This window comes from Cygnus atratus, chromosome 20, assembly GCF_013377495.2.
Source record: "Cygnus atratus isolate AKBS03 ecotype Queensland, Australia chromosome 20, CAtr_DNAZoo_HiC_assembly, whole genome shotgun sequence".
NCBI lineage: Eukaryota > Metazoa > Chordata > Aves > Anseriformes > Anatidae > Cygnus > Cygnus atratus.
Genome location: NC_066381.1, coordinates 7,320,610 through 7,345,296, shown reverse-complemented (window position 1 = coordinate 7,345,296; position 24,687 = coordinate 7,320,610). Strand labels below are relative to the sequence as shown.

Genomic DNA, 24,687 nt, shown 5'->3' with positions numbered 1-24,687 from the left:
GAGATACGTTATTTTATAACATGTCAAAAAGGAGCCCAAAGGTTTTGGCAGCATTTACTAAAACTGGGACACAAAAACACAAATGACTCAGCTGTTCTTCCTACTACAAACTACTGCAGTTAAGTGAATCATATAGTGTGCCCTTCCTGATGAGTTTCTTAAAATGACACATTTCAGTTTCCCCAGTCTTAGCAGCAAATGATCAGCTCACAAGACCTGGGCTATGAAAGTCATATTTGAGAAAGCACCACAGAAGTTTTTAGAAGTAAAAGAATTAGAAAATCAAAAGTTGTTTTTTTTGAAAATAAGTAATTTAAAGAATCTGGAAAGAAAAAGATATCAGTCCAACATTTTAAAATCTTGGCCAGGAACAAGGGTTATTATTTCCCATACAAACATTTGATTGTCATAGGTTTTGTTCTGAAACTAGGACTACTTTAAAATGACTTTGATTATCTAAGTGTTCAAAATCATCTTTGTGGCACTTATAAAAACTTATTTTTAGTTCATGTTATTATGAGACAAAAGTGATAGATTTACTGGAAAAATAAGTGAAAGAAACCACTGTGAAAACTGTTGAAAACGTATTCTAAAATCTATGACCATTGCCAGATACCCTACTTACCAAGTTATAGTTTGGAGAGAACTTTATTTCTTGCTTATGAACCCCTGAACAGACAGACTGACAAATCTAAAGTAGTACCTCCAACAGAACAAGCAAATATGACTGCAATACATGAAAAAGGATGCATTTATCTTATTTCACATACAAAAAAAGATGAAGCTATTTCCAGTAAAATAACTCAAGCATTCAAAAAGACCCACACATTACATGTAGTACTTATCTTACACTTTATTTAAGTATTTCTGTACATCAGGTCCCTAAAACCAAAGCCCACACATATATACAAAATCCATATGTCAATATGCATTTAACTTCCCGAACATCATACTACATACAGACATCTCCTGGATTGTTGTTCGGGCTGTTTTGCTGGCATTTCTTCCTCTTTTACACGTATGTTTCTTATTTTTGGGAGCATCTCTGGGGACTGATAACTCTTGGTAAGGCCTGAGAGCCTTAAAGCATTATGAGTTTAAAGAGCTCATTCTGCTTCAGCTGGTGAGAGGAGTAGGGGCTGCCTGGGGCAGGAATTTTCACTTTAGGCTGTTTAACATTCCTAGAACTTCCCAGAATCTTCAGATGAAAAATAAAACACAACAGGGATAGGATACTGCAGGCAAGGGTGGATTGATTCCGACAAATTTAATACTTTGACTGTATCAACTGACTAAGGGTGTGTATCAACTGATCCATTAATCCATTTCAAAAGATGTTCTTCTGTTATAGAGCACAGATTTTTTTTAAATGAAAGCCAAGAATAAATAGCTAAGGTACACTTTTACTTCTGTACAAGAGTCCATGCAGCACTGGATTTTCCTCTTGGCTGAGAGACCAAGTGTTTTTGTCCACCACAGCGGCGTTAATCTTCTTCTTTCTCAATGTAAGGTTTGGCACTGACACGTGCCATTTGCCTTGCCAAATAGCGGTCCCTTGCTGACATGACTGTCTCTTCATTGCTCCGTTTGGCAAATTTGCTCATGCTCTCAGACGCTTTGTGTGTTTGTTCTTTCTCCTCTTTCTCTCCTTCTTCTCCAGCTTTACGTTTCTGCTCAGACAAATTTCTAGAGCTGGAGCTTCTCTTCTCATCCACCTCTCTCTCTTTTCCCTTCCTCTCCATTTCCAAATCAGTCTCTCCATCTTTTTCTAAAGATGCGGGACTGTTTTCCCTCCCGTCTCTGTGTTTTTCATCACTACCATATTTTTCTCTCCTATCCTTTACACGATCTTCCTTTTCTCTGCATTTCTCTCCTCTCTCCTTCTCTCTATCACTGGACCTATCTTTACCACTTCTTATTCTTTCTTTTTCTCGTTCCTTTTCTGAACACTTCTCCTCTCTCTCTTTTGCCTTCCTCCATTCTCTTCCATGTCCCTCCCTCTCTTTTCTTTCCTTCCCCCTTTGTTTATCATCTTGTTCTTCTCTCCTTCTGTAATTATCTTTAGTAGCATGATCCCCATGTCTATGTCGCTCTTCCTTTTCCCTGTGGTGATCCTTGTCATGGGTCCTACTTCTCTCGTAATCTTTTTCCCTGTATTGTTCATCATTTCCCCTTCTGTCTGATCTGCTCTCTCCCCTCTTTGTCTGATGATTTGTCTGGGCTTTTGTGCGCAGCTCTTCCTCCACACTGGATGAACTTGGTGACCTGGAAAGTCTCTGGTGCTTGTGATGTTTAGCCTCCTCTTCACTGCTCACAAAGCTGTCTCTCCTTTTCTTCTTTTTCAAATTTACTTTACTATTCTTGTTTCTCTTATCATCATCGTTACTATCACTTCCTATGTCGGTATCGGCATCTGGATTATCCTCTTCCTTAGCAGGGGGCTTGAGTCTTTGCCTTTCGTGTGGGCCTTTGTTCCTTTGGTCGGATTCATCATAACTAGTGTTAGGTTTTTCTTCCTTTATCCTACATTTTTATGTTAAAAAAGAAAAAAAACATTACACGGCCTGAAATCTCAGACTTTTCTACACACTGACTTCTGGTCAGGTCTTAAGCAAGACTGTAAACAAAAGATGCTGCTGAGAAGTCTAAGAAAGCAAATCTATCTGTAGCTCAGGTTCCAGGAATCCAGCATAAATGATTTCTATTAAAAATCTGCATATGGTTCACTGGTGAATGAAAGCTGATGAATTTATCTAAAAGAATGAGTATGGTTAAGTATCTGCAGTCTCCTTCTAAAGAACAGAACAGAGATTTGTGTTCTTGTGTAAGCTTTCTGGCAAGCTACATGTTTTTTCCTATGTGTTCATTCTTCTATTCATATCCAGTAATTGTCCAAAGAAGAAGCACGTTGTATGTTTTTGTTCATAGAAGTAGGAGCATAGCTTCCATTAGAAGTAGTAGATTTTTACTCCAGTATTTCTGAAGTTCTCATTCTTGTGACTAAATAAAACTTTTTAACAGCTCATAGATTCTTAAACAAAAAAGACGATCCATGAAGGACAAATTTGGGAACTGGGCAGAAGAAGTTATGCTTCGTCATTCTTTTCTGACTGATGGAAATGCATGTTTAATCACACACAAGCCATATGTCTCCTCTTCCTAATCATACAGCTGCAGTTACAGGCTGCGGTAAATTCTTATGAATCAGCACACCATCCAGTTAGATTGAGTGTTTGATGCATGCTTTAAAGTCTTTCAACAATGACTAAAAAAATAAGTTGGAAAATCCAATAATCTACTTTATTAACCCAATTAACTAAAATGAATGTAATGCAAATTCTGAGATCTGAAAGTCAAGTTGTGTTCTCTCTATATTCTACAGTACCACCCTAAGAAATATTAAAATATAAGCTGGAGCTCACTTGAAAGGTTTTCTGGGAGCACCATCTAAAGTACTATTTGCCTTCCCACAAATTAACTTTATATACAACTCGCAAAAGAAACACTTCCTTAATATGCAAGATTAAGAAACCACCATTTCAGATGATCTCTACACAGTAGAAAACCACATTTTACTGAGGAGGCTTTGAAAGACCTATTAAAGCAAATAGAAAACTATGTGGGCTGCTTACTTACACTACAAACACTATTGCTACTGTTTTACACAGATTCAAGAGAATAACAAAGATTTCATCAATAAAAAAGAAACCATAAAAAGCAAAATTCATTTAAACACCTCAGTAGCAATCTTTGTAAGCCACTGAAATCATGCAGGTCTTTCTCTCTGGTGGAAGCCAGGGACAGGATGTTTTTCCAAACATGTAGGTATACTAATACTTTAAGTCTCAAATGATGAAACTGTGGCCGCAAATTTCACATTTTTTGCTTAAATTCAGGAAGCTGTTCTGCTTTTCTTCCAGTTGTATTCCTTACTTCCTATTTCTTTTACACTACCTTTTCCTATTAATTCCAATAGGTGGCATATCTTTATACCAAACACATACTCTAGTACAATAAGTACGATGTTAGAGTTCGACATTTTTTTTCAAGAAATTGGTATCAACATTTCCTGTGACTTACCTCTATATGCCCATTATTTTATTTTACTTTTTGCCTCCTTCGTGGTTCAAAATATTTAACTTAATGCAGATTGCAAAATACTATGCAAACCAAAGTAAATAGAGGTAGAATAATATAAAGTACTGTTACAAGTATGACTGTTCTCTGACACTTTTTAACCATATCCCTGTCCTCCTTGTTGCCGTCTTATAGTCTATACCATTGATGATAACTGGACATTTTCCAAATAATTTTGTTAACTAGAGGTATGTATAAAGTATTCTGTGATTCTGAAGTAATCCGGTTACCCCTACCTGTGTGATATACTATTCCCTATTTCTTGTGGCATTCCATTAAATCTGGAACCACAATCAACCAGCAGCTGTTTTATATGTGAAAGCTTTCTGGAATTGCATCGTACCTGGCTTCACGGAAGCTGCATTTCGGCATCTCTTCTTCCCCTACCCTCTGGTTTAAAAGATGTCTGTAAAATCCACTGAGATCCTTCTGTTTGGTCACATCCAAGTATGCTAAGGAAACAAAAGCAAGGTTGGATTTAGTGTGTCATAAATACTCATCAGACACAATTCACAATTGGTAAAGACACCAAGAGTCCAATCTCCACCCTGGAGGTTTTCAAGCCTGGAGTGCAAAAACCTCTGAGCAAGCCAATCCAACCTCATAGCAGGCCATGCTTTAAGAAGAAGGCTGAAACAGACAGAGGTCCACTAGACCAGAACTACCTTATTCAAGATGCTAAAAATGCAGGAGATTACATGTCTGTCCAATATACCTTGTTTGTAATTCTAACATCTATTTATAGTTCCAATTTTTATGCCTATTTCTGTGACACTACAGAATATCTGGTTAGGGAGCCCAAGCATAATTGTACTCCAGGCTTAGAAGTCTTCCTTCAGTAACTGACACTTCCTCAAAAATTAAAGCCCAAAATAGTACTGACACACAAATGGAGGAGCTTCCTCTGTTCCTTCAGTAACCTGTACAAGGGAAAATAACAGATGGAAAGCGGGATCTGATTCAGTGTCTGTTATCTGCTCCTTTTTGATATTTAAACTATATCAAGCCTTACAGAAAGCCCAGATGACACAATGCTGTACATCATGTACAAGGCCGTACTTCTTTTTAAGAGGTATTATGCTGGTTCAGTGTTAATCTCACCCTCCAGAGCTGCCTGTCTTCTTTCTCTTTCCTCCTCCTCAGCCCTCTCTTGCAGCTTCTTCTTATAGGCCGAAGTCACAAAAGCCTCTTTGTGATCAAACTCTCCTCCTTCCATTTCACGCTCTTTCTGAATTTTTCTTTCCATTCTTTTTTCTTGTTCCTTCTTTCTAATCTCAGCTGCTTTGAGGATATTGTGGATGTATCTAGGCTAAAATAGGAGGGAAAAAAAAGTTTAATGATGAGAGATAATTAAGGTGGCTAAGAAAACACAAATTGGGACTGCTAGAAATGTTGACAGAATAGAAATAATAGAAAAATAGAATACAAGTAATAGAAAAAAAAATGACAAGCTAATTTAACACATTCTCACACCAACAGCAATTTTAAACTATCATCCCCTTTTAGGTCACTATTGTGGCATGCTTCCCAATAACAACACAGGTTGCTGTATTCAATGAAAACATTCAGGCCAAGTTTGACTAGGATGACTTTTTCTCTGAGTGAAACTAAATCTTTTTTTTTTTTTTTTTACTTCTCAACCCTGTCTTCTGTCTTGTAAAGTCTTGCCTTTCTATTGATGTAAGGGAGAAGAAAGCTTTCTTTTATATCCACATAACCTGACAAGCGCGTTCAAATGAAATGGAATAAGTAAAAACAAAAATATCACTTGTCAGGATAATCCTGCAATGTTTTGAAATCAGGCATTGGGCTGTGAAAACTGGCTCACATTTCACCAACGAAAGGTAATTACTTTACTCTTCTGACAGGTTTCCTGTGAGCACACCAGTGAGTGAGAAGGGACAATTTATGTTCATTGTCCTTTATTATCAGAACTCATATTGCTGCAGGGCCCATTGCCTCTAACCCCATTATCCCACTATAAAAGTCTCTTAACAAATAGAGAAAGATATGCTAGACATCCTAAGTTGGGTGGGAAACTTGCAGTCTGCTGCACTCCTGAGTACCACTGGATCAGGACTCTGAAGTATCTGATGAACCTGTAGTTCTACCAAAATTTTTGCAAATTACTACCTTAGGTAACAGAATTTGAGCACAAACTTGCATGCCCCATTAGAGAACACATTTGGCAAAGCTTAGAAGTTAAGCGATTGCAGTTATTCCAAGCATACAGAGAGAAGACAGACAGCATACATTTTCAAGTATCGACCTTTTTCTCATCGTTTCCTGATAAAATTCTGGCATTATTTTCTTTCTTCTTCTGCTGCATTTCATCATAAATACTGTCATACTCATACACTGTAGCATCTTCCGACAAAGCCTTCTGAATTTCCAATTTAGTCTAAACCAAAACAAAACAGAAGTGTGGGGAAGAAAAGATAAAGGAATGAAGCACAAATATGTTAAATGAATGGCGCATAAATATCTTTTTCCTTCTTACTATGTCTTCAATAGGTCTGGAGCTTTTTTTAAAAGTAAAACTCATGTTTTTTCTGTATAACTTACTCTTCAATAACAGTCACAGGCCCACTGTTGGCATATGTTTAAATATTTAAAAAAAAAACACAACAACAATACTTTGTAACATTACATTCTACAAACAAAAACAGTTTGAGAAACTAAAAACATCAATGCATTTTATGCCACAATACAAGCTTCGATTTGTATTGATTGAACTTAAATTTTTACTGTGTTAAGTTATGACCAGTTTTGTGTTAAACCTCAGTCATAGACCTTTCATTAGGCAGTTCTACAGCTACTCTGGTTATAGCAAGAAGAACCCCAAAAAAAACCAATTGTGCCCACAAAAGTGAAAGAAAATCTTTGCTAGAGGAAATGCTTTGAGAATTTCATGTTTAAAGAAATTTTATGCTGCGAAGAGAAATGTACAAAATTATAGAACCATGAGGAATTTTTAAAAGGGTAACTCTAACTCTGAAAATACACAATTATGTTTCTGCAATTATTTAATAAAATGGGAAATGTAATTGGTTACAATTTTATCTTTCCATATTTAGAATACTTTAGAATCCAATTATAATGCTTCTGGAAAATAATCATGAGCATTTGCCTACTGGTAAAGTTTAAAAAAACCCACGCATTTTATAACATCCTTAATCTGTTGACCAGAGTAACAAAAAGACCATCTTGATTACAACAAGTCTTATCTTTGAAAGACATCTGTGTGGAAGCCTAGAATTAGGAATAGTAAATTTCATTCTGTAACTGCAGTAAAAAATAGAATCACATTCTATTTGATTCCATGATTTTGATCACACTTAAATACAAACCATATAATTTGAGTTATATTTTCATTCAGTCAAGACAGGAGGCCAAAAGCTAGTAAAGGACTTTCTCACTTCCTTTGTCTTTTCAAGTATACTTCAGAAAAATTGGGAAGCACACTGCCTGCAGGATGTGCAGAATCAGCAGGACACACGGCAATGCATTTTGGGATACATTATCACATAAAGAACTGAAAAAAAACGAACACACTGGCAAACAGTTTATGGAGGAAGTTTATGAAGGGAATACATTTTATCAATACAGCAGAAACCAGATAAAAATGCACATCCATATACACTGATGTCACTGGCAAAGCCAGATTAGAAAGCTCCTCAGCTTCACTCACTCCATCGAGGTTTTTTTGTCTTCCCTGTGTCCCATTTACTCCTCTGTCCACAGCCCTGCTTTTAGGTCTGCACTGTCAGGCTGCTTATTTCACAGGTCTCAGTAGCAGCACAGGTTCATTAGCCACTATTCCAACACAAAGGTGCAAGAGTAAAAGGACAGGAGCAAGAATTTCTTATTCTTATCTGGAATTTCTGGCACCTTTGCCAGCAAATAAAACGTGTGTAACTGCAGCTGTGCTGAACTGGCTGCTTGCCTGAAGACAAACAACCAAATACACATTAAAACTCCCATATCCCTGTGGATAGTAAATGCAGTCATTTCCAAATATGGAGTCTCCACTGCACCTTACCTGTTTCATCACTTGTTTTTTCAACGCTTCTTTCTGAAGACTTTCACCAACAGATGGCTGTAAGAAAAAAACATTGCAGAAATGAAATTAATTACATTGACACAGCTCATATTATTTTTCTGCCATTCTAATGAACAGTTACCTAAACAGCCTCCTTGCATTAGGCAGTCTCTCATTTCAACAGCATTTTTCCATAAGCAAGAAAAACCAAAAGTTCATTCATAAGCATACAACGAATCAGCCTTTTCTGTGAGCAGAATACTGCCCTACCTCAACATATGTATGTCTTTTATAAAAACGGCGATGAGTTTAAGAACACAATTTTACAGACAGTGTACCTCAAAAGCTACAATTTCCTGCTATTTCACAAACCAAGCAGTCTCTGCTCAAGAAACGCTCAGAGACATGAGGAGGTCTGTGGAAATTGTTTTGTCCCAATGCCTTTTTCCAACTGCTGCCAAAAAACTCGTAGAAAAGCCATATCCCTCCACTGCAGCAAGAGTCAGTCTGTTGGTACACGAAGCTAGCACATCAGCAGTCAAAACACCTAGCAAAGGGTATCTAAGGTGAAAACCGAAACCTATTTCTAAGAGATAATGCCTGTGATACACCTGTGCACTCTTACAACCACTAAACTTCTTTCAGTTGTTGCTAGGAAAAGAAAAAATAAATAAAAGGAAAACACAGACCACCCCAAATCATCAGAAATTGGAATGATATCCTCCTATCAATTTATGTATCAAAACCATCTGAATGTTCTTGCAAACTGTGTACTTAAGAATACAGAAGGATAAACATTCTCAATGATTTTTGAATTATATTTCTAATACTCTGTGAAATAGGTGCTGTTCAGAATATACGTATTGCTTCCCATGTGTAAATTTCAACAGAGAAGTGACATGGCCGAGCAGCCATTCTTACTGACAACCCCATGGGAGAACTGCATTCATAGAAATATCCAAAAAGATTTGGCAATATTTCAGGTTTGATCGGTATCGTTCGTTCTGTATTTTTAAAAACAAGAATGTTGCTGATTTGCACAGCATGTACTTCAGGCATTAATGGTTAATATTCCAAGATAAGTAAGCTAGAAAGCAGCAATACTAATCTTCCCCAAGAAAAAAGCGTATCCACTACTGAAAACATTTCCTAATCTTCATACTTTCTAAAAACAAGTAACACAAACGAACAAACAAAAAACACGACTGAGTTTTATTTAGTTTTGTCTTTTAATTAGTGTTGAACTAGACTGCATTTCTATCTTTTCTGAACCAAGAGATAATACTGTTTATTAAACAGACGCACTATAAATGTCAGGACTCCTATCCTTGTTTATGTAATTAGATATCGCTTCATCTTAAAAAGCAGAAATAGGAAGGAAAAAATCCTCTTGCGTTTTGGCAGCTTCCCAAGCTTTGCGGCTTTGACTAGTACATAGATTCACGGAAACACGGAACAGTTTGGGGCGAAAGAGACCTTAAAGCCCACCCAGTCCCAAGCCCCTGCCACCTCCCACTACACCAGGTTGCCCAAAGCCCCATCCAACCTGCCCCAGGGCTGGGGCATCCACAGCTTCTCCGGGCAGCCTGTTCCAGTGCCCCACCACCTCGGAGTACACGCTCTCTCTTTCTAAAAAGAGAAGAGATTGTGTAATCAGCTCTAATAAAATTAAGCAGAAAACCAACTAGCAGGGAGCCTGAAACAGCAACTAGGATCTTCTGAAATCAAACAAAACTAGCACAACGCAAAATCAAACAGATTCCCTGAACAAGAGGGCTCTGAATTTCACCTGATGCTTACAAGTACCAATGTGTCATGACCTCCTTTTCTTATGCTATTGAAGTTTCAACAGATGGGTCAACAAGGAAAGACACCTAAGTGCTTTTCCACAATTTTCTACATGACAGACTGTAAACAGTTGAAATCTTTGTCACTGGTTAATTTCAGAAACAGAACAAGTTGTGCCATAAGCAGCAGAATTAATGGACTTTCATTTTATGTGACTTGGTGCCCTCTGTCTCTTTATTCCCATTATCATCCCCTCAAACACCCTACCTGCCTGATTTGTCAAGGGGGCAACACTCTGTGATCCACAGCTACCCCTGTGCTGAGCAGTCCCTCAACTATTCTTTCTTCAGGCAGAGAAAAATTAGAATCACAAATTCTCAGCTGTCTGTCCTTTACTCAGATGCCAAATTTCACAAAAAACCCAGGAAGAGAGTGTTTTTGGACCTCTGCCACCTACGTAGCATAGTTAGCATTGTTAGCGGGGGGACTAACTAACGGGTACACAGAGGGATCACCTCTACACGGCTTTTTTCTGCTAGGCAAACCACAAATAATTGCAAGACTTGCAAGCTTCTGTGTAGCCACGTCTAACAAACTATCCAGAAAGGTGCTTTGTCAGAGCAGTACCAAGCAATTCCAAGCTCAGCAAGAGGAAAAAAGGGTGCTAAGGCAACGCTGTCAGTACTGGGAGATGTACGTACGGTACCACCTGACAGCATCCGCTGAATTCTGGATAGTGGATTATTAGGTTGTAACACCCTACGAGAATCCTGTCTTCAGCCATCAGTATTTCCCTCTAGCTTTCAGGACTGCAGAACTTGTTGAGAAATATTTACAGTATTGTACATAATTTTTATGTCGTGCTTTCTTCTAAAAATGCTATATACGAACAGTGTGATCTTCTTCACATAGATGACTATTTTAACTCGGCAGTGGAACACATACAAACATTTAATGTAAGACCTGGATTTCCAGATTTCCTCCTGGCTCTCGGGGAAGATGATGTCCCTCTGCTTGACATATTAAGAGTCACCACTGAAGGATTCCTCCGTCAGACACACTTACACTGGCTTTCCTGAAAGGTGCCTGAACACCGAGGAGTCTCCTCCGCATTATGGCAGAAAGCAAAGGCTCACTAACAGACAGAACAGACCCTGCGGCCCTATTTACAGAGTGAGCTTTATTCCACTGGAATATTTCAGACGCTGCTCAGAATGTTTTCCTTGTCTGCCTACATGAAATGAATGTGTTGATCTACAAAGATTACACAAACACAAAAGTAATATATAATCCTCATTATTGTACATGTAATTGTAAAGAAGTCCACCTGTGATATGTTTGCCTAGAACGGCGGCAAGTTTATAGAAAACAAACACCTTCCCTAATGGTTTATGGTTGACAATTTCCTGTTGTGCTATGAGCTCTGATAGATGAGAACTTCCTGTTCTTTTGTATTGTTTTTACTTATCAACTGCCCATTTATTAAAGGCCCCAGAAGCTCAGCAATCTGTCTCATACTTTCTCTTTCCCTGAAGTCAAGCTATTCTTCAGAAGCACAAAGCTTGTAGTTTAATATTTTCTAGAAGGAAAAGATGGTTTAACCCTATCCTTTGAAGTCACATAGAACCCGTGCAAATTAAGAATTTTTACTGTTAGACATTGAAACTACTGACCAATGTTTTTAGCTCATCTCAGGCGCGTTCCAATTCTAACAGAGCACTGCAAACTATTTACAGCTTTATACAAAAAGCACAATTCAAACTTCAGAAACCCAACACCTATAAAGTGGGATTCCACATGTTTTCTCTACCTTCCTGCCACAACATCCCCGTCTTCCCACATCTCGGGTCTCATCTGCAGCTCTTCGCTTCCTCCCCTCTCACCTTGGCGAGGCAGCCCTCAGGCCCCAGGCCAACCAAAGGGAATGGAGGAGGGTTGGGACCTTCTTGTCTTTCCCCGCATCAGGGCATTAATGGGGTCTTGGTCCTGCAGTTAGAGAGCTCCGGTCTCACCAGAGAGGCCATCATTAGGTCTTGCTCTCATAGAGACCTATATGACCTAACTAGATCCTGCACAGGGACACAATCACTACGTGTACAAGAGACTCAGGCCTCTATGAAAAAAAAAAGAACTCACAACAGATTCACCTCAGCTCACACACTGTACAAGCCGTGGTGACTGGTACAAGGAGAAGAGAAAGAACGCGTAAAACAACTCCCGTACAGAATTAGCTTTCCTTGACATACCCTCCCAGCTTCCAGCAACTAGAAGTCTGGGGACTTCCTGAAGTGGAGGATGCACCTGGACCATTGTTTGACACCAGCAGCATCCCCTGATTTGACGAATCCATTCCTGAACCCATTTATAGCTTTGGCCATGCCACAATATCCTGTGGCAGTGAGTTCCATGACTTAATTAGACATTGTGTGGAGAAAAACAACTTCCTCGTGTTTAGATGAAACCAGCTACTTGGTCATTCCTTAAGATCCCCTACTGCTCATGTTATGAGAAACAGCAAAATCACTTTACTTTCTCTGAATCATATTTGATTTTACATGTTTCCTGGGGAGTTATTCCTCTCCCCTTCCTTTCTGTCAGTGATCTAAGAGCCCCTCAGTCTATTTAGTCTTATTCTGCGTGCAAACTGTTGCATAAACTCCAGTCGTTATCATTACTTCTCCGCTCTTTTTATCAGTCACGGTGTCCTTTTTGAAAGGAACTTAAAGCAAAAATAAAAATTTGAGTCTACATGTGACACAGTTTTCTGCTCATTTTCAAGCAAAAAAAAACCACTTTCTTTGTGCTTGCTTAAAATACTCCTTTTACTTTTCTTTTGGATGGTCACTTAAAAAAACAAAAACAAACAAAAAAAGACCTTACCGGGCTGATACACTGGCAGAACTATCCACACTGACTCCATGATCTCCCTCGTGAATTTAGCACCTATTGTGGTCTACGCACAGGTTATATTTTACCTACACTTGACATCCCGAAGAAAAAAATCAGCTTTGAAAAGTTGCTTGGTAAGACATGAAAATGTATGCTGGATAATTCTGATACACTAACACAGAAATTTTACATGCTGCAAAATGAGTCTCAATTTACAGAGAGATACTTGCAACTAAATTCCAAATACAAAACAGAACAGTCCACTAGGAATACTGACAAGCCACCTCTGAAATCACAATGCATGAATAAAGGGATAATATTTTGGGAGAAAATGGATATACAACAAGTAACAGTACGCCAGAATGGAAGTTTATTTCTGACGTCCCATAGTTTGCTGATGTAACATCTGTTTTCTACAACAGGCTTTCCTAGGGATAACAACCTTCCCCCCAGTTTTTAAAAACAGTAACAATTCCTCATTTTGAAGGCAAGTAATTCAAGACTATGTTGACTAGAAATAACTGTAACCACCTGATTTACTTTATGCCACTCAACACTGGGAAAATTTATTCTAAGAAAATTTCTATCCAAGATGTTCTGCTTGTTGTGAACTAACCTAAAGAACATCTTCATCAGCGACTAACATCCATTAATGTACTTAGTCACAGTAAAAATGATCACATTTTGAATTCCTTCAGCAAGGGTACAGACAAAATCTTAATGAAATATGCATAGTAGCATTTAAAAAAAAAAAAAAAAAGGACCAAAAGTTTGGTATCTAATATATAATCACAGACCAAGTCAGGGGTGCAGATTTCCCAGCACAAACTTTATTAGAGTTCAGTTAAAAATACATAATCTCCAGACATTTGAGATGTAGTTCTGACTGATAAGGCAGCAGACAGGAAATGAAACCCCTCCCAAATGCTGCTCCTTATCTTGAAAAGCTCTGGAATTATTATTGAACTAATAAAGTAATTTTGCTTTTTAAAAAATGATCCTTTTTGATAAAGGCAGTTATGAGATTATTACTTTTTGCTAGGTATGTACCATACCGATGTGCATGACAACTTTAAATAGTCTTAGAGCAGCCTGGTAGTGAATGTCAGCTCTTCCGAAAGGAATGATACTTGATCTGTTAAGCTACAAGTTAGTTGACATCAACACACGTTGTTATTGTTATTAGTATTATTATTAGCATTATTTTACTTTCATGTTGAGATATTAAAAAGAGAAAATGCAGAAATAGAAAAAAATGCAAGTCACCCCTCACCCACTGAGGGTTCCCAGTCCCACCATTTAATGTTTAATGACAACAGATTAATTCAATTCTTGGGATCTGGAAAATGTGGGGTCAGTCCCTTGGTGCAGAGAAGGATACCAAATCCCATACTGCCACAGAAAGGGAAAGGGCTCCTGCCACTGAGGACAGTGGATCCCCGTCACGTCCATCAGCTGTGTTTGAAGGAAAGCCTCTCTTTAGAGCCCTGGTGCCAGCTGTGAGCTCAGTCGGAGGGACACACCTCCCCATAGTGCTGAGGAAAGCAGTCAAGTGAGGAAAGGGATGGGATTTCAGACATGTTCCTGTCCTCTGTGCTTCCTGTAAGCTGCAGTTTCATGTTTGGGGTTGAGTGGTATTACTAAGAATCTCCTCAGTCCTCTCATGCACTGTGTAGAGGGAATTCAGACATCTTCAGCAGCGGTGCTCTGGATTTGACCTCTCACATTGGATGGGAATTGCTCAACTTGTCATAGAAACATGACAAAAAAAATCAACTGCTAGTTTATTAAAAAGTGTTTTGATACTAGGAGTCAGAGACCAACAAAGGTTACTTGATGCTTTATTAGCATTGTTTTTTCAACTACACAATAGAAAGAGCATTTTCTGGGTTTTGGGGAAAAAAAGATTAATATTCATGTATTATGATTACACAATACCTTATGATTAAATCATCACAGGTAATTGCTGCTTGATAATACCCAGCAAATTGTAACTTTATCTCCAGAAACAGAGAAAGAAATGTTAACCTTATCTCTCATCTATGTAGGGAGTTCATCTCCACAATTCTATCCTTTTCCTGTAAGCTATGAAACTACTGGCTCTAAAGTCTTCAAAAATTCTGTTTAAGAAGCTGAGTATCTGTAAGTGTTCAAACCAGCGTACACACCGAGCCAGTTCTGGGATGTGCCCCATGTGTAGAGCAGTACATCCAGAAGTGTAATTTTTATAGTGGGCAGCACCATCTACTGGATCACGTAGAAAGCTAATATTCTTAAGGTAATACTTAAAAAAATTAAGACAACTATATAAAAGAATACTATCAACATCCTGCAATATAGCCATACATCACAGATTATCAATAAACTCTGCGGTCACTGAAAAGCTGTATATTTTTTGATATATTATTGCAGGGATTGTGTGTACTTTGATAATTACAATTCCTATTACTTGCCTTTTTTTTTCTTTAAAACTTTTAGTTTGTACAGCTCTGCTTTTGCTTAAAGTGAGTACCAACAATAAACCAGTTATATTGAAACTGCGTGGAATAATCTAAAGGATACAATACACTTAACAACTATACAGTTAATATTTGAGAAACAACCGTTGATTACTACTGGCTGTTCTGTTTGTAGACATAGTCACCTTGGTAACCAACAAATCTATGAGCTAGATGCTGTTAACTCTTGGAAACATAAACTTGATGAGCTTTTGGAAGAAATGACAGAAATTAATGATTACTTCCACTGAAATTGAACTAAAGAAAACACAGATCATATTTCACACCCAAATTCAAAGCGATAATAAACATCTTAACAATGCTGCTATAAGCTGATGCAGGCATTATGGTTGTAAACAAATTGTTTGCAGAAAATGGGGCATATTTCAAAAGAAAACTGTTGAACTGACCTCTTCATCAGAGTCATCTGCGAACACCGAGAGTTTGCTGGAAACGAGATTCTTCTGCTGCATTTTCTTGGGCATAATAAGCCCATATCTAGGGAAAAATATAAAAAGTTACCTTTAACATTATTTGCAGCACAACACGTAGGTTCCAAATCAGAAACCTACTCCTTACAACTTTACAAACAAAGATCAGCATCAGTGTAATGTTTTGAGTACAGATCTGAGCAGCATTTCCAGCAGCGCACTCAGCATCGCCACAACTTGCCAGCTTCTCCTATGGCTATTGATGTCTTTTCCCATATTCCTGACTAAAATTACCTGCCTAAATCAGGCCACAAACCCCTCTTGCCCTGAGTTCTCCATGTGATGTTCTGTTTTTCCCCTCCGCAGAGCAGTAAGGAATTCCAGTTGCCCAACCTGCAGCTTTAACCCCTCACGCACCAGGAGGGGCCCTGGTGCGGACACGGCCCGTTTCTGCGCTCAGAAACACTCCCTGCAGTCGTGTCAAAGGCGTGCGCCCGCTAACCCAGGCCTGCCTCTCCCCTCAGCCTTCCCCTGGGCCCCCCCACAGAGCAAAGGGCTCTCCACAGAGCGCGGCGCCACAAACATCGCCTCACGGAGCGCCCCGCCGCCCGTGCTTCGGCTCATGCCAGCACAGCAGGGCTGCGGGAGCTGCCCCGCGGCCGGGACGAGGGAGCCCCCCCGGGGCCTGTGCGGGGCTCGCCCCGGCCCGAGGCAGGGCCCCGAGGCAGGGCCCCGCGGCCCCCCGCAGCCCGCCCACACTCACTGCCTGCCGGCCGCCGCCATCTTGGGCCGCGCTCCGTCACAGTCGCCGCCGCCGTTCGGCGGCCGCAGATTCCTCGCGGCTCAGAGCCCCCGACCCACACCCCGGCGCCTCACCGCCCTGCCGCCACCCGGCCCCGCTCCTGTGGAGAAGCGGGGAGCGGGCCGGGAGGGGACGGAGGCGGCTGGAGAGGTTTTTTTAAGGCCTTTTTGGCGAGTGGCGAAAGTGCCGAGCAGGGGAGGCGGCCGGCCCGCGCCGCCCTGAGGCGCCCTCACCGGCGGGCTGAGGGGGGGGGCAGCGGGCCTGTCCTCGCCGGTCCCCTGGTGGCGTCGCCTGTGGCCGAGTAAAGAGGAGTTTAATTTCCCCAAATTTTATCAAATTTTATTAAAGAAGCAGTTCTGCCGTAAGAAACGTTACTGCAAAGATGAAATCTTGCTGCAGACAGTCAAGTTTGCTGTAATCTCAGGCTTTGTCCCAATAAGAGAGCTTTTTCTCTTTCTATATTAAAATTGTTGTGCTTTTCCGTAACATTTAGAAGAACTTTAAAAAAATGCTGATTAACAACCTTTAGTTAAAATTATTTCTTAAAATTACTTTAAGGACAGTGAGTCTTGAAAATTTTTTCTGTATCATCTATGAATGCTGTAGCTTGGTAGACATAAACTCTTCCCGGCTTCTTTCTTTCTCATTGGAATTAATTTTTTAAAAAAAAAAGGTTAAATAAGCTTTTAAATTTACTAGATATAACAACAAAATTGTCTCCTTTAATGTTTTTATTTTTCTTAATAACACACAACAGACCATTATAACAGACCAAAATATAAAGCACCAGTTTATTAAATAAAAGATGTCAAATACCAGAACCTCTAGGGTTAGATAAGGAATTAGTGCTTCAGTTGAAGGTACACTAGACTTTGCTGGTGAAAGCTGGAGCTTTTTTATTCTGTAGGCTCTTCGTCATCTCCATCAGTGACAAGCAGGTGTGCACCCAGTTGTACAGGTACTCGGCTGGAACTGAGCCCTGCTTCCACACCTCTGCTCTAGGTACACCTGAAACAAAGAAGAGCTGTAACTGCAACAGGCCAAGTCAAAACTGTGGCCAGTGTTGTATAGGACTGCATAGAGAAGGTCATCCCATCAGCACAGTTTTCCCCAAGTCCAATAATTCCACCCTGGAAAACTGTGATGCTTTGAAATGGTGTATTATGATAGTGAATGGTCAAGCACATGAATGCTTCACTTTTATTATAATTTATTTTGCATTGTGGTAGGTCCCCTGTTGTATAAAGTGCTCTATTTAATGCTAAACATTTGATAATTAAAAATGTAGTGAGAAAAGTGCTTTTTTTCCAAGCTCAGATTTGATTTAAGAGTAATTATCCACTGAAACGCTTTTATTATATGCTGTTAGAGGTCACCATACAGTCACCTCCAAAGGTTGCTCTGTGAGTAGAGCACAGGTTATTAGTGCTTTATTACATATTACAGGGCACGTATATAGAACATATGGGTATTGTCCAACATACACCATGTGTGAACACTGATATTCATTTAAAAGGAATTCCTGTAATTGTGAATCATACTGGTATTCACACCGCTAATCTCACACCACTGTCTCACAGTAAGTTCCATCCTGGGAAACAAGCCTTTTGTAGCACACAACAGTAGTTTGTCAAAGCTGTGCCCTTTCTAGTTAAATCTAGGTTCTTAGTGAAGGAGGACTGGATGCTCTAGGCCTGTTTCATTCTCCCTGGTATTAGTTTAATATATATGAGGAAAACAAACAAAAAAAAAACCACAAACTCAGACTGCATTAGGTGTTCACTGTTCATCAATAGGCTGGACACTGTCGATAAGTATCCCCAGCTAAATTAGTAAGTCTCCTCCATACTTGATTTTAACAGGCCTCAGTCTGGCATTAAATCAAGTGAAAGACATCAACAAGAACAGCAGTCATTTCTTGTGCAGAGATATTACAAATAGTAACATCCTCTTGACTGCTCTGGTACACAGAACAGGTTACTTGCCAAAAAAGTCATCATTCTTAGCATGTTACCTGCAGGTTCACAATGAGATCACCTGTTCTGGTAGATTTCAAAGCTGATTTGCTCCCCTTTCCTTAAGGCGGTGAATTCTGATAATAAATTGAACAGGTTGACTTTTATTGACCAAAAAAGACTGCAGATATTTAGGACCCCTTATCTGCTGTTTAATACACCGGGAAATAGAAGTTAGTTTCAGAAATAAAGACTTTAAAAGCATGCAGCTGAATGTCGCAACTGACAGAGTTTCATTACTGAGCTGTGTCTGGTAATCTCACAATTACTTTATGGTATTTACCACCAATACAGTCCAGCAGCAGCTCTCCTTGAACTTGCACAGATGAAGCAGTTGGATCAAAGCAATAAATCTCCTGAATCAAATTGTCATCAAGATTCTGCAATGCAGAGAACAGAGTCAGATGGCAGTGAAAAACGTAAGAGAGGGTTACAGAACTAAAGAAGGGTAACTCAAGTATATAGGAAATCTAGAAATGGTATGTAAAAAAGTGGAGATTGAAAGGAAGATGTCTGCAAAGATGGAGAAACTGAAAAGTAAAAATACAGGAAGGTGAGTGAGTACCTGAGAAACAAAGGAGCACGCAGTCTTTCAGATATTCTTAATTTGGAGGATATCCTTCCAATGTTTTAAAAATAATTACAAGTCATACTCTTCATTTTGCATTTAGTCAGTATGTAGACATTTACTGCATGTAACATCTCCCTGTCACTGTCTTAATGACTGTAATCACTCCAAATTCAACCATCCAATTCTGTTACATTTCCACATCTGCAACTGTGTTTACAAAGCGATTTTTAAATAGTTCTGTCTGGTCATTGCTTTTATATGAACATATCTCCAGTGCCCACTTATCCGTTTCCTGTTCTCTTAAAAACAAATCTGGTTTATTAAACTGGGCAGCCCCTTTCATGTAATGCGCATGGAATTATTTCACTACCAATTCACCCTTGGTAAATTCCACTGTATCTTCTTCGTGGAAGAATAACGGAAAAAAATGGCTCACCAGTACACACTGACTCCAGCTCTCAATCTTCTCTGAGCCCTTCCACTTTGGATTGAAAAGCAACAGCACAGCCTTAACTATGTTATGTACTAGAGCTGGTGGTTCTTCATAGCTCTTTATTTCAGCAAAGCTCTCAGCATTGAGTTTCTGGACACACTCACGTAGGTCCTGCAGCATGAACTGGTGGAAAAGAATTCCTGCATGCCTCAAATTCATGTGTTCTGCCTCTGGAATCAAAAACCAACCTTTCAAGAAGTTATCAGAAACATAATGCTACTCAAGACTTATTTTATTGACTGAAAGGCTCTGCACTCTATATGATTAGCTTTTTTTTCTCCTTGACTAAGTGATTAATTTGTATACAGCCCAAGTATCCTATGAAACATTTTAAAATGGATATCTGCTTGAGAAGGAGACAAAACTCGCTGTAATGTAAGTGTGGTATGTTGAGACTGCTGAACATCCTAAGGGGATTAGATAGATGCCATAAATGTTACTATGCTCCTGGGGGAACAGGAGCCACTGAGGGAGTAATTAACACAACCTCCTCTGGGAGAGATAGTGGCTCATTCTGGTTCCAGAGTCCAGACAAACAGAAAACACAAATGGTATCAAGATCGCACCCTGGCCTGGAGACCTGACATGGGCACCCTGACTTACAAGCAGGTTTGGCACTGTGCTTGCCTTGGTTAGGGTCCAGGTGAAGGGTCTGGGCACGCACTTAATTCTGGAACTTTGACACTAAAACTCTCTTAATCTTAGCTGGGGCAGTTCTGAGTAGAACATGATAGATCCCTGAAGGCAACAAAGCACCTTGGATTTTAGTGGGACTTGGGCACAAAAGTATCCTGTGAACCAGAGCCAAAATCGGAACATTCTGTTTAATTGTACTCTGCTCAGCACGTAGACTTGCTCATGAGTAGTTCATGTGTACCAAAGTTTTGTATTTGTCTTTCTATACTTGTATGAATGATACTTCAGATGTGGTTTCACTGACATTCCTATTTCTACTCCTAAAAATGTATCCTGGTGTGCACAATACCTAGTACATAGGTTGGTTTTGTTTCCTCTGAAGGTATCTTCAGTATCTCACAGCAGGCAGCTTGGGCCATCTTCAACATTTTCTGCAGGTCTTTACGTTCATGAGGAGGTAATTTCTGGTGGTGTCCGATGCTGATATCAAATAACCCAAGAGCTTGTCTCGATAGGTCACGGAGAGGTACTGCAATGTGGTATTCTCCACAGACAGAAGTGCGAACGACTTCTGAAGTGTCTATGCACTTAAACAGGTAATCTCTGAAATGAGAGTAAAGAGAGGAAAATGTCCTAAGCTTTATCATTCCAGTCTCTTTTGGTACTTTATTTAGCATATTTTAGTTAAAGACCATTCATCCCGTGTTGTTAAAACAAAGGTATTATATTACAATCATCGTTTATTCCTTGAACTGAAATATGAACGTATTTCAGTATCATTCAAATCACATACAGAAAGGAGAAAATAGTGTTTTGGAACACAATATTGCTTACCCAAGGCAACTGCTGAAAATCAGAAGAATTTAACAGATCCACACTAGTTTGTATTCTTGCTTTAAAAACAGATTCCCATTATAACCATGTTGACATTTGTTCTATAGAGTTTTATAAAAAGAAAAAAAATGTGCTGGAACAGCAAATTACTGTTCAACCAACTTTGACGACAAGGATGATATACTTAAAAGACAAGTCTGTGAGGATCTTGGCAGTTGAAGGAAACAGATAGTTGAAGGAAATGAGACACGTAGCCAGGAAAAAAAAGAAAAAAAAAAGATTACTGTAAAGAGCGAAATGCATCACTACAGGCTCTGATCCTGCAAACCCTTCACAACAGATGCAGAGCTTGCTTGGCAGCTCATCTGGTAGGCATTAAGTTGGAAGTTAAGTTTTCGCAGGCCTAAAAAAAGAGAAAATTCACCTTACCCCTTCATAATTCAGTATCACATGCATCTACAACAGAAGCCTCAACAGTGAGACAACTACAGACAGTGTTGTAGGGCTGCATTACAATGGGCTTTACACAATGTATATCATGCAGACTAGAATCTAGGACCAGAGGTAACTGGCTAGGTTGCAGGTTCCAGAGCCTACCTTAAAAGGTTTTCTTTTCTGAGTAAAAGAACAGCAGAAGTATGAATTTCTTTTTGTCCTGTATTATCTGTAGTAATCATTTTACGTAGAGCATAGTCACATGTCTGTTAGAGAGAAAAGGGACATTTAGCTGCATCCAGGAAAAGAACAGCCATTTTGAAGCTTGGAGAGGGAGAAAAGTGTTTATTTCTCAAATAAAAACTCCCATGTACATTCAAGTGAAACGGGATGGTTTAAAGACATCTCCCAACAATGTCTGGTTTTATTCCCAAAGTGTGTTGCTCAAGATGGATGAAGAATGTGCCCTGGACCTCCCTCAGACTGACTGTTTAATCCATCCCGAGGCTCTACACTGAGGAACACCCAGAGGCCAATGAAGAGGTTTCCCTTCTTTTTCCTGTCCTATTACAGCCCCCCTTCTTATGCCATGTTTGTGTCAGCATGCCCTGAAACATGAAAAGCACAGAGGGGAGCAAATGACCTGGCTATCAGGCAGTTAACAAGGGGACAGTGCAGAGCCTGGAATGACAACAGAAGGCTGCCAGCATAAACTATACTTATCAGAGGAAACAGAAGAATTATGGCTTCAGCTGATGTCATACAGACTTTGTGGTGGCATGGGATCAGTTCTTAATATTGCATACACTTTCCTTCTCCTTAACTCACGTGTAGGCCTGTGGACTGACAAGGTTCCCAGGGTTCGAGTGCCTGCTGAACAACTGGACTATGATCTGCAGGGACGTGGGCTGCCTTTGCAGACTAGTTAACTGGGAGCAGCCATTTCATGAGTCAAATGTAAGTCTTGGCTCCTGACTTTAGTTCAGAATGAAGAGCTAATACATGAGCTAGGGCGTTCTTTTTTTCCACACCACAATTTTAACATGCATGGTATCACCACATAAGAGCAGCTCCCTTTGTGGAGGTTTCAAATAGCTGAGCTTTAGCAGGGGTTGCAGGCTAATCTACACCTGGATGGATGGATGGATGGATGGATGGTTGGATGGGTGTGGGGGTTTGCTCTATTGGTTGCTATGCACCTGTGAGCACTGAAGTAGGAGAATATTTCCTTGTCTGGTGGAGAAGGGAGATATGCTAGCAGTGCTGTTGAATTGTTTTACATGAAAGGCTGAAAAGAACAAAGAGTGGCCTTCTTTACAGAGGGAACCTTTTGATGCACAGGCAGGCACAAGAATCTCAGGCAGCCTTCAGTTTTGACAATACAAGCACTGGGAAATCATACACAGCTAGAAATAGCATGTCCTCCCACTAAAGCAGTCCTGTCAGCCCTGCATACCTGCAATTAGCATAAGCTGCATAATCAGTAAGCTACGTACCTGATCTTTGCCAGGCTCCACCAGGTATGTAATAACAGTGTGGATGCTGGGCACTCTGGGATACAGCCAGTCCAGCGCAGTGCGGGTCATTTGCAGAACGTTTTCTAGTGTGCACACATGATGGTAGGCTTTGCTGAATGCAAGGGAAACTCCCTGTGAAAACAGAACGCTCCAAATGAGCCAGACCATTGTATATGATTTGGGGAAAAAGCTGGGGAAACATTCATGTGGCAAAATGAAGCAAAATGGTTGTAGTAAGTTACTTTAATTGCAACTTGTAAAGGTGAAAAGTGACCGTGATATCTCCCTTATCAAATAAGGCCTTAAGACTCCAGAGCACCCAAGTCACAGCTGAGTACTACACGTCAAAATTGGTTTTAGTGGTGATTGATAGTCAAATACACTGATAATGTTGGCTTGCTGCGCTCCCTGCTGCCCAGCTGATGCATACACAATGAAGCTGATTCTAAAGAGCACTGCATACCAGCATCTCAAAGAAATATGTACTGCTGTTGCTTACAATTAACCCACCATGTACAAAGTGAGGTTTCACACCACTTTATAGAAACAAAAACAAATATGAGGTTTAGAGCTTCAGTAACTAAAAGCTACTATCTTTGGGCTTTGCACGAATCTGCAAATGATTTACTAGTCAGGTCTGCAGGAGGAGTTTAAATAAAATACTGATGAGGTGATACCTGATAATCAATTACAAATAAGATGCTAATCAGTAAGATACTGACAAGCTGCTCTGCTCACACCAGTTTTACCATATACAGTAAAATCACATCAGTTCTTTTCTGGGTTGTACATCTTACATCTATGCAGAGCAAACCTAAAAAATTCAAATGGTCCCTACCCAGTTTTTTGAAGTGCAGGCTAACACACTGCTTTCTGGTAGTGCCCACCTGGCAGAAACTGATCTCATGGGTCAGAAAGATGGTTTTCTCACTCTGGTCCCGAAGAGTATCAAGTCCTAGAATGCCAAAGACTCTCCAGTGAGCATCTTGTAATGGCAGTACCAGGAGTGAACCTCTTCTCTCCTCAACTGGACGGTCATAGTTCCAGAAGTGGATATTTCCGTGGAGCTGAACTCTTGGAACATGGATTGGTTTTCCCTCTTCAACAGCTGCAAAGCTGAAAAATAAACGTATGAGCAGGTTTGTTATGAGTAGCAGAAAACCATTAGCAAAACAATAAATATTGCAGCTTTGTATTCTCCCTGCTTTTAGGCATCAGAGAAGGAAGGTTTTAGCTCCTTATTCCAACCACACCTAGAAATACCACATTCACCACTTGCATCCCAAAGACAGTGGCAATAAATAAGGCACTTTTTATCCTTAAGACATTGTAAAAACACCAACTAATGAATGTAATGAAAAGGAATTCAGAAGGGAGCAGCTGTTACATTTTATAGGTCAGAAGAAGCAATATTTAAAGAAATATGTTTATCTTACGGAAATAAGAAGTAAAGAGGCATGAAGGCTGTTTTTACTGTAAACATTAAGGAAGGGAAGGCATTGTTCTCAAAAAATATCCAGTGGATGTAACTGCTGTAAGGACATTAATTTTAAAAGAAGAAAATGTAGGCCCAATACAAGACATTTGCTAAGGGATGAG

The 24,687-nt window shown here is 39.7% G+C and overlaps 2 protein-coding genes across 4 annotated transcripts in view; both read right to left on the bottom strand.

Annotated features, from left to right (window-relative positions):
• Positions 1-833: 833 nt before the first annotated feature.
• On the bottom strand, positions 834-16,829 carry NSRP1 (nuclear speckle splicing regulatory protein 1). Of its 3 annotated transcripts, none has more exons than XM_035561024.1 (7): positions 16,549-16,829; positions 15,765-15,852; positions 8,180-8,236; positions 6,407-6,538; positions 5,239-5,446; positions 4,481-4,589; positions 834-2,523 (listed from the first exon to the last, which is right to left on the bottom strand). In XM_035561024.1, exons 1-7 carry the CDS (start codon positions 16,566-16,568, stop codon positions 1,485-1,487), a joined length of 1,653 nt encoding a protein of 550 aa, XP_035416917.1. In that variant the 5' UTR covers positions 16,569-16,829; the 3' UTR covers positions 834-1,484. The 3 variants fall into 3 exon arrangements, with proteins under 3 accessions (XP_035416917.1, XP_035416918.1, XP_035416919.1); XM_035561025.2 differs by lacking the exon at positions 16,549-16,829 and adding an exon at positions 16,080-16,492; XM_035561026.2 differs by lacking the exon at positions 16,549-16,829 and adding an exon at positions 16,203-16,492.
• Positions 16,830-17,452: 623 nt separating this feature from the next.
• The window catches only part of EFCAB5 (EF-hand calcium binding domain 5), a 31,100-nt gene continuing 23,865 nt past the window's right edge, over positions 17,453-24,687 (bottom strand). Inside the window, exons 13-19 of the mRNA XM_035561196.1 lie at positions 23,976-24,204; positions 23,068-23,220; positions 21,734-21,837; positions 20,652-20,905; positions 19,610-19,836; positions 18,886-18,982; positions 17,453-17,595 (exon numbers count right to left, since the gene is read on the bottom strand). Coding sequence (XP_035417089.1) covers positions 17,453-17,595; positions 18,886-18,982; positions 19,610-19,836; positions 20,652-20,905; positions 21,734-21,837; positions 23,068-23,220; positions 23,976-24,204 — 1,207 coding nt within the window. The remainder of the gene's footprint in view (positions 17,596-18,885; positions 18,983-19,609; positions 19,837-20,651; positions 20,906-21,733; positions 21,838-23,067; positions 23,221-23,975; positions 24,205-24,687) is intronic.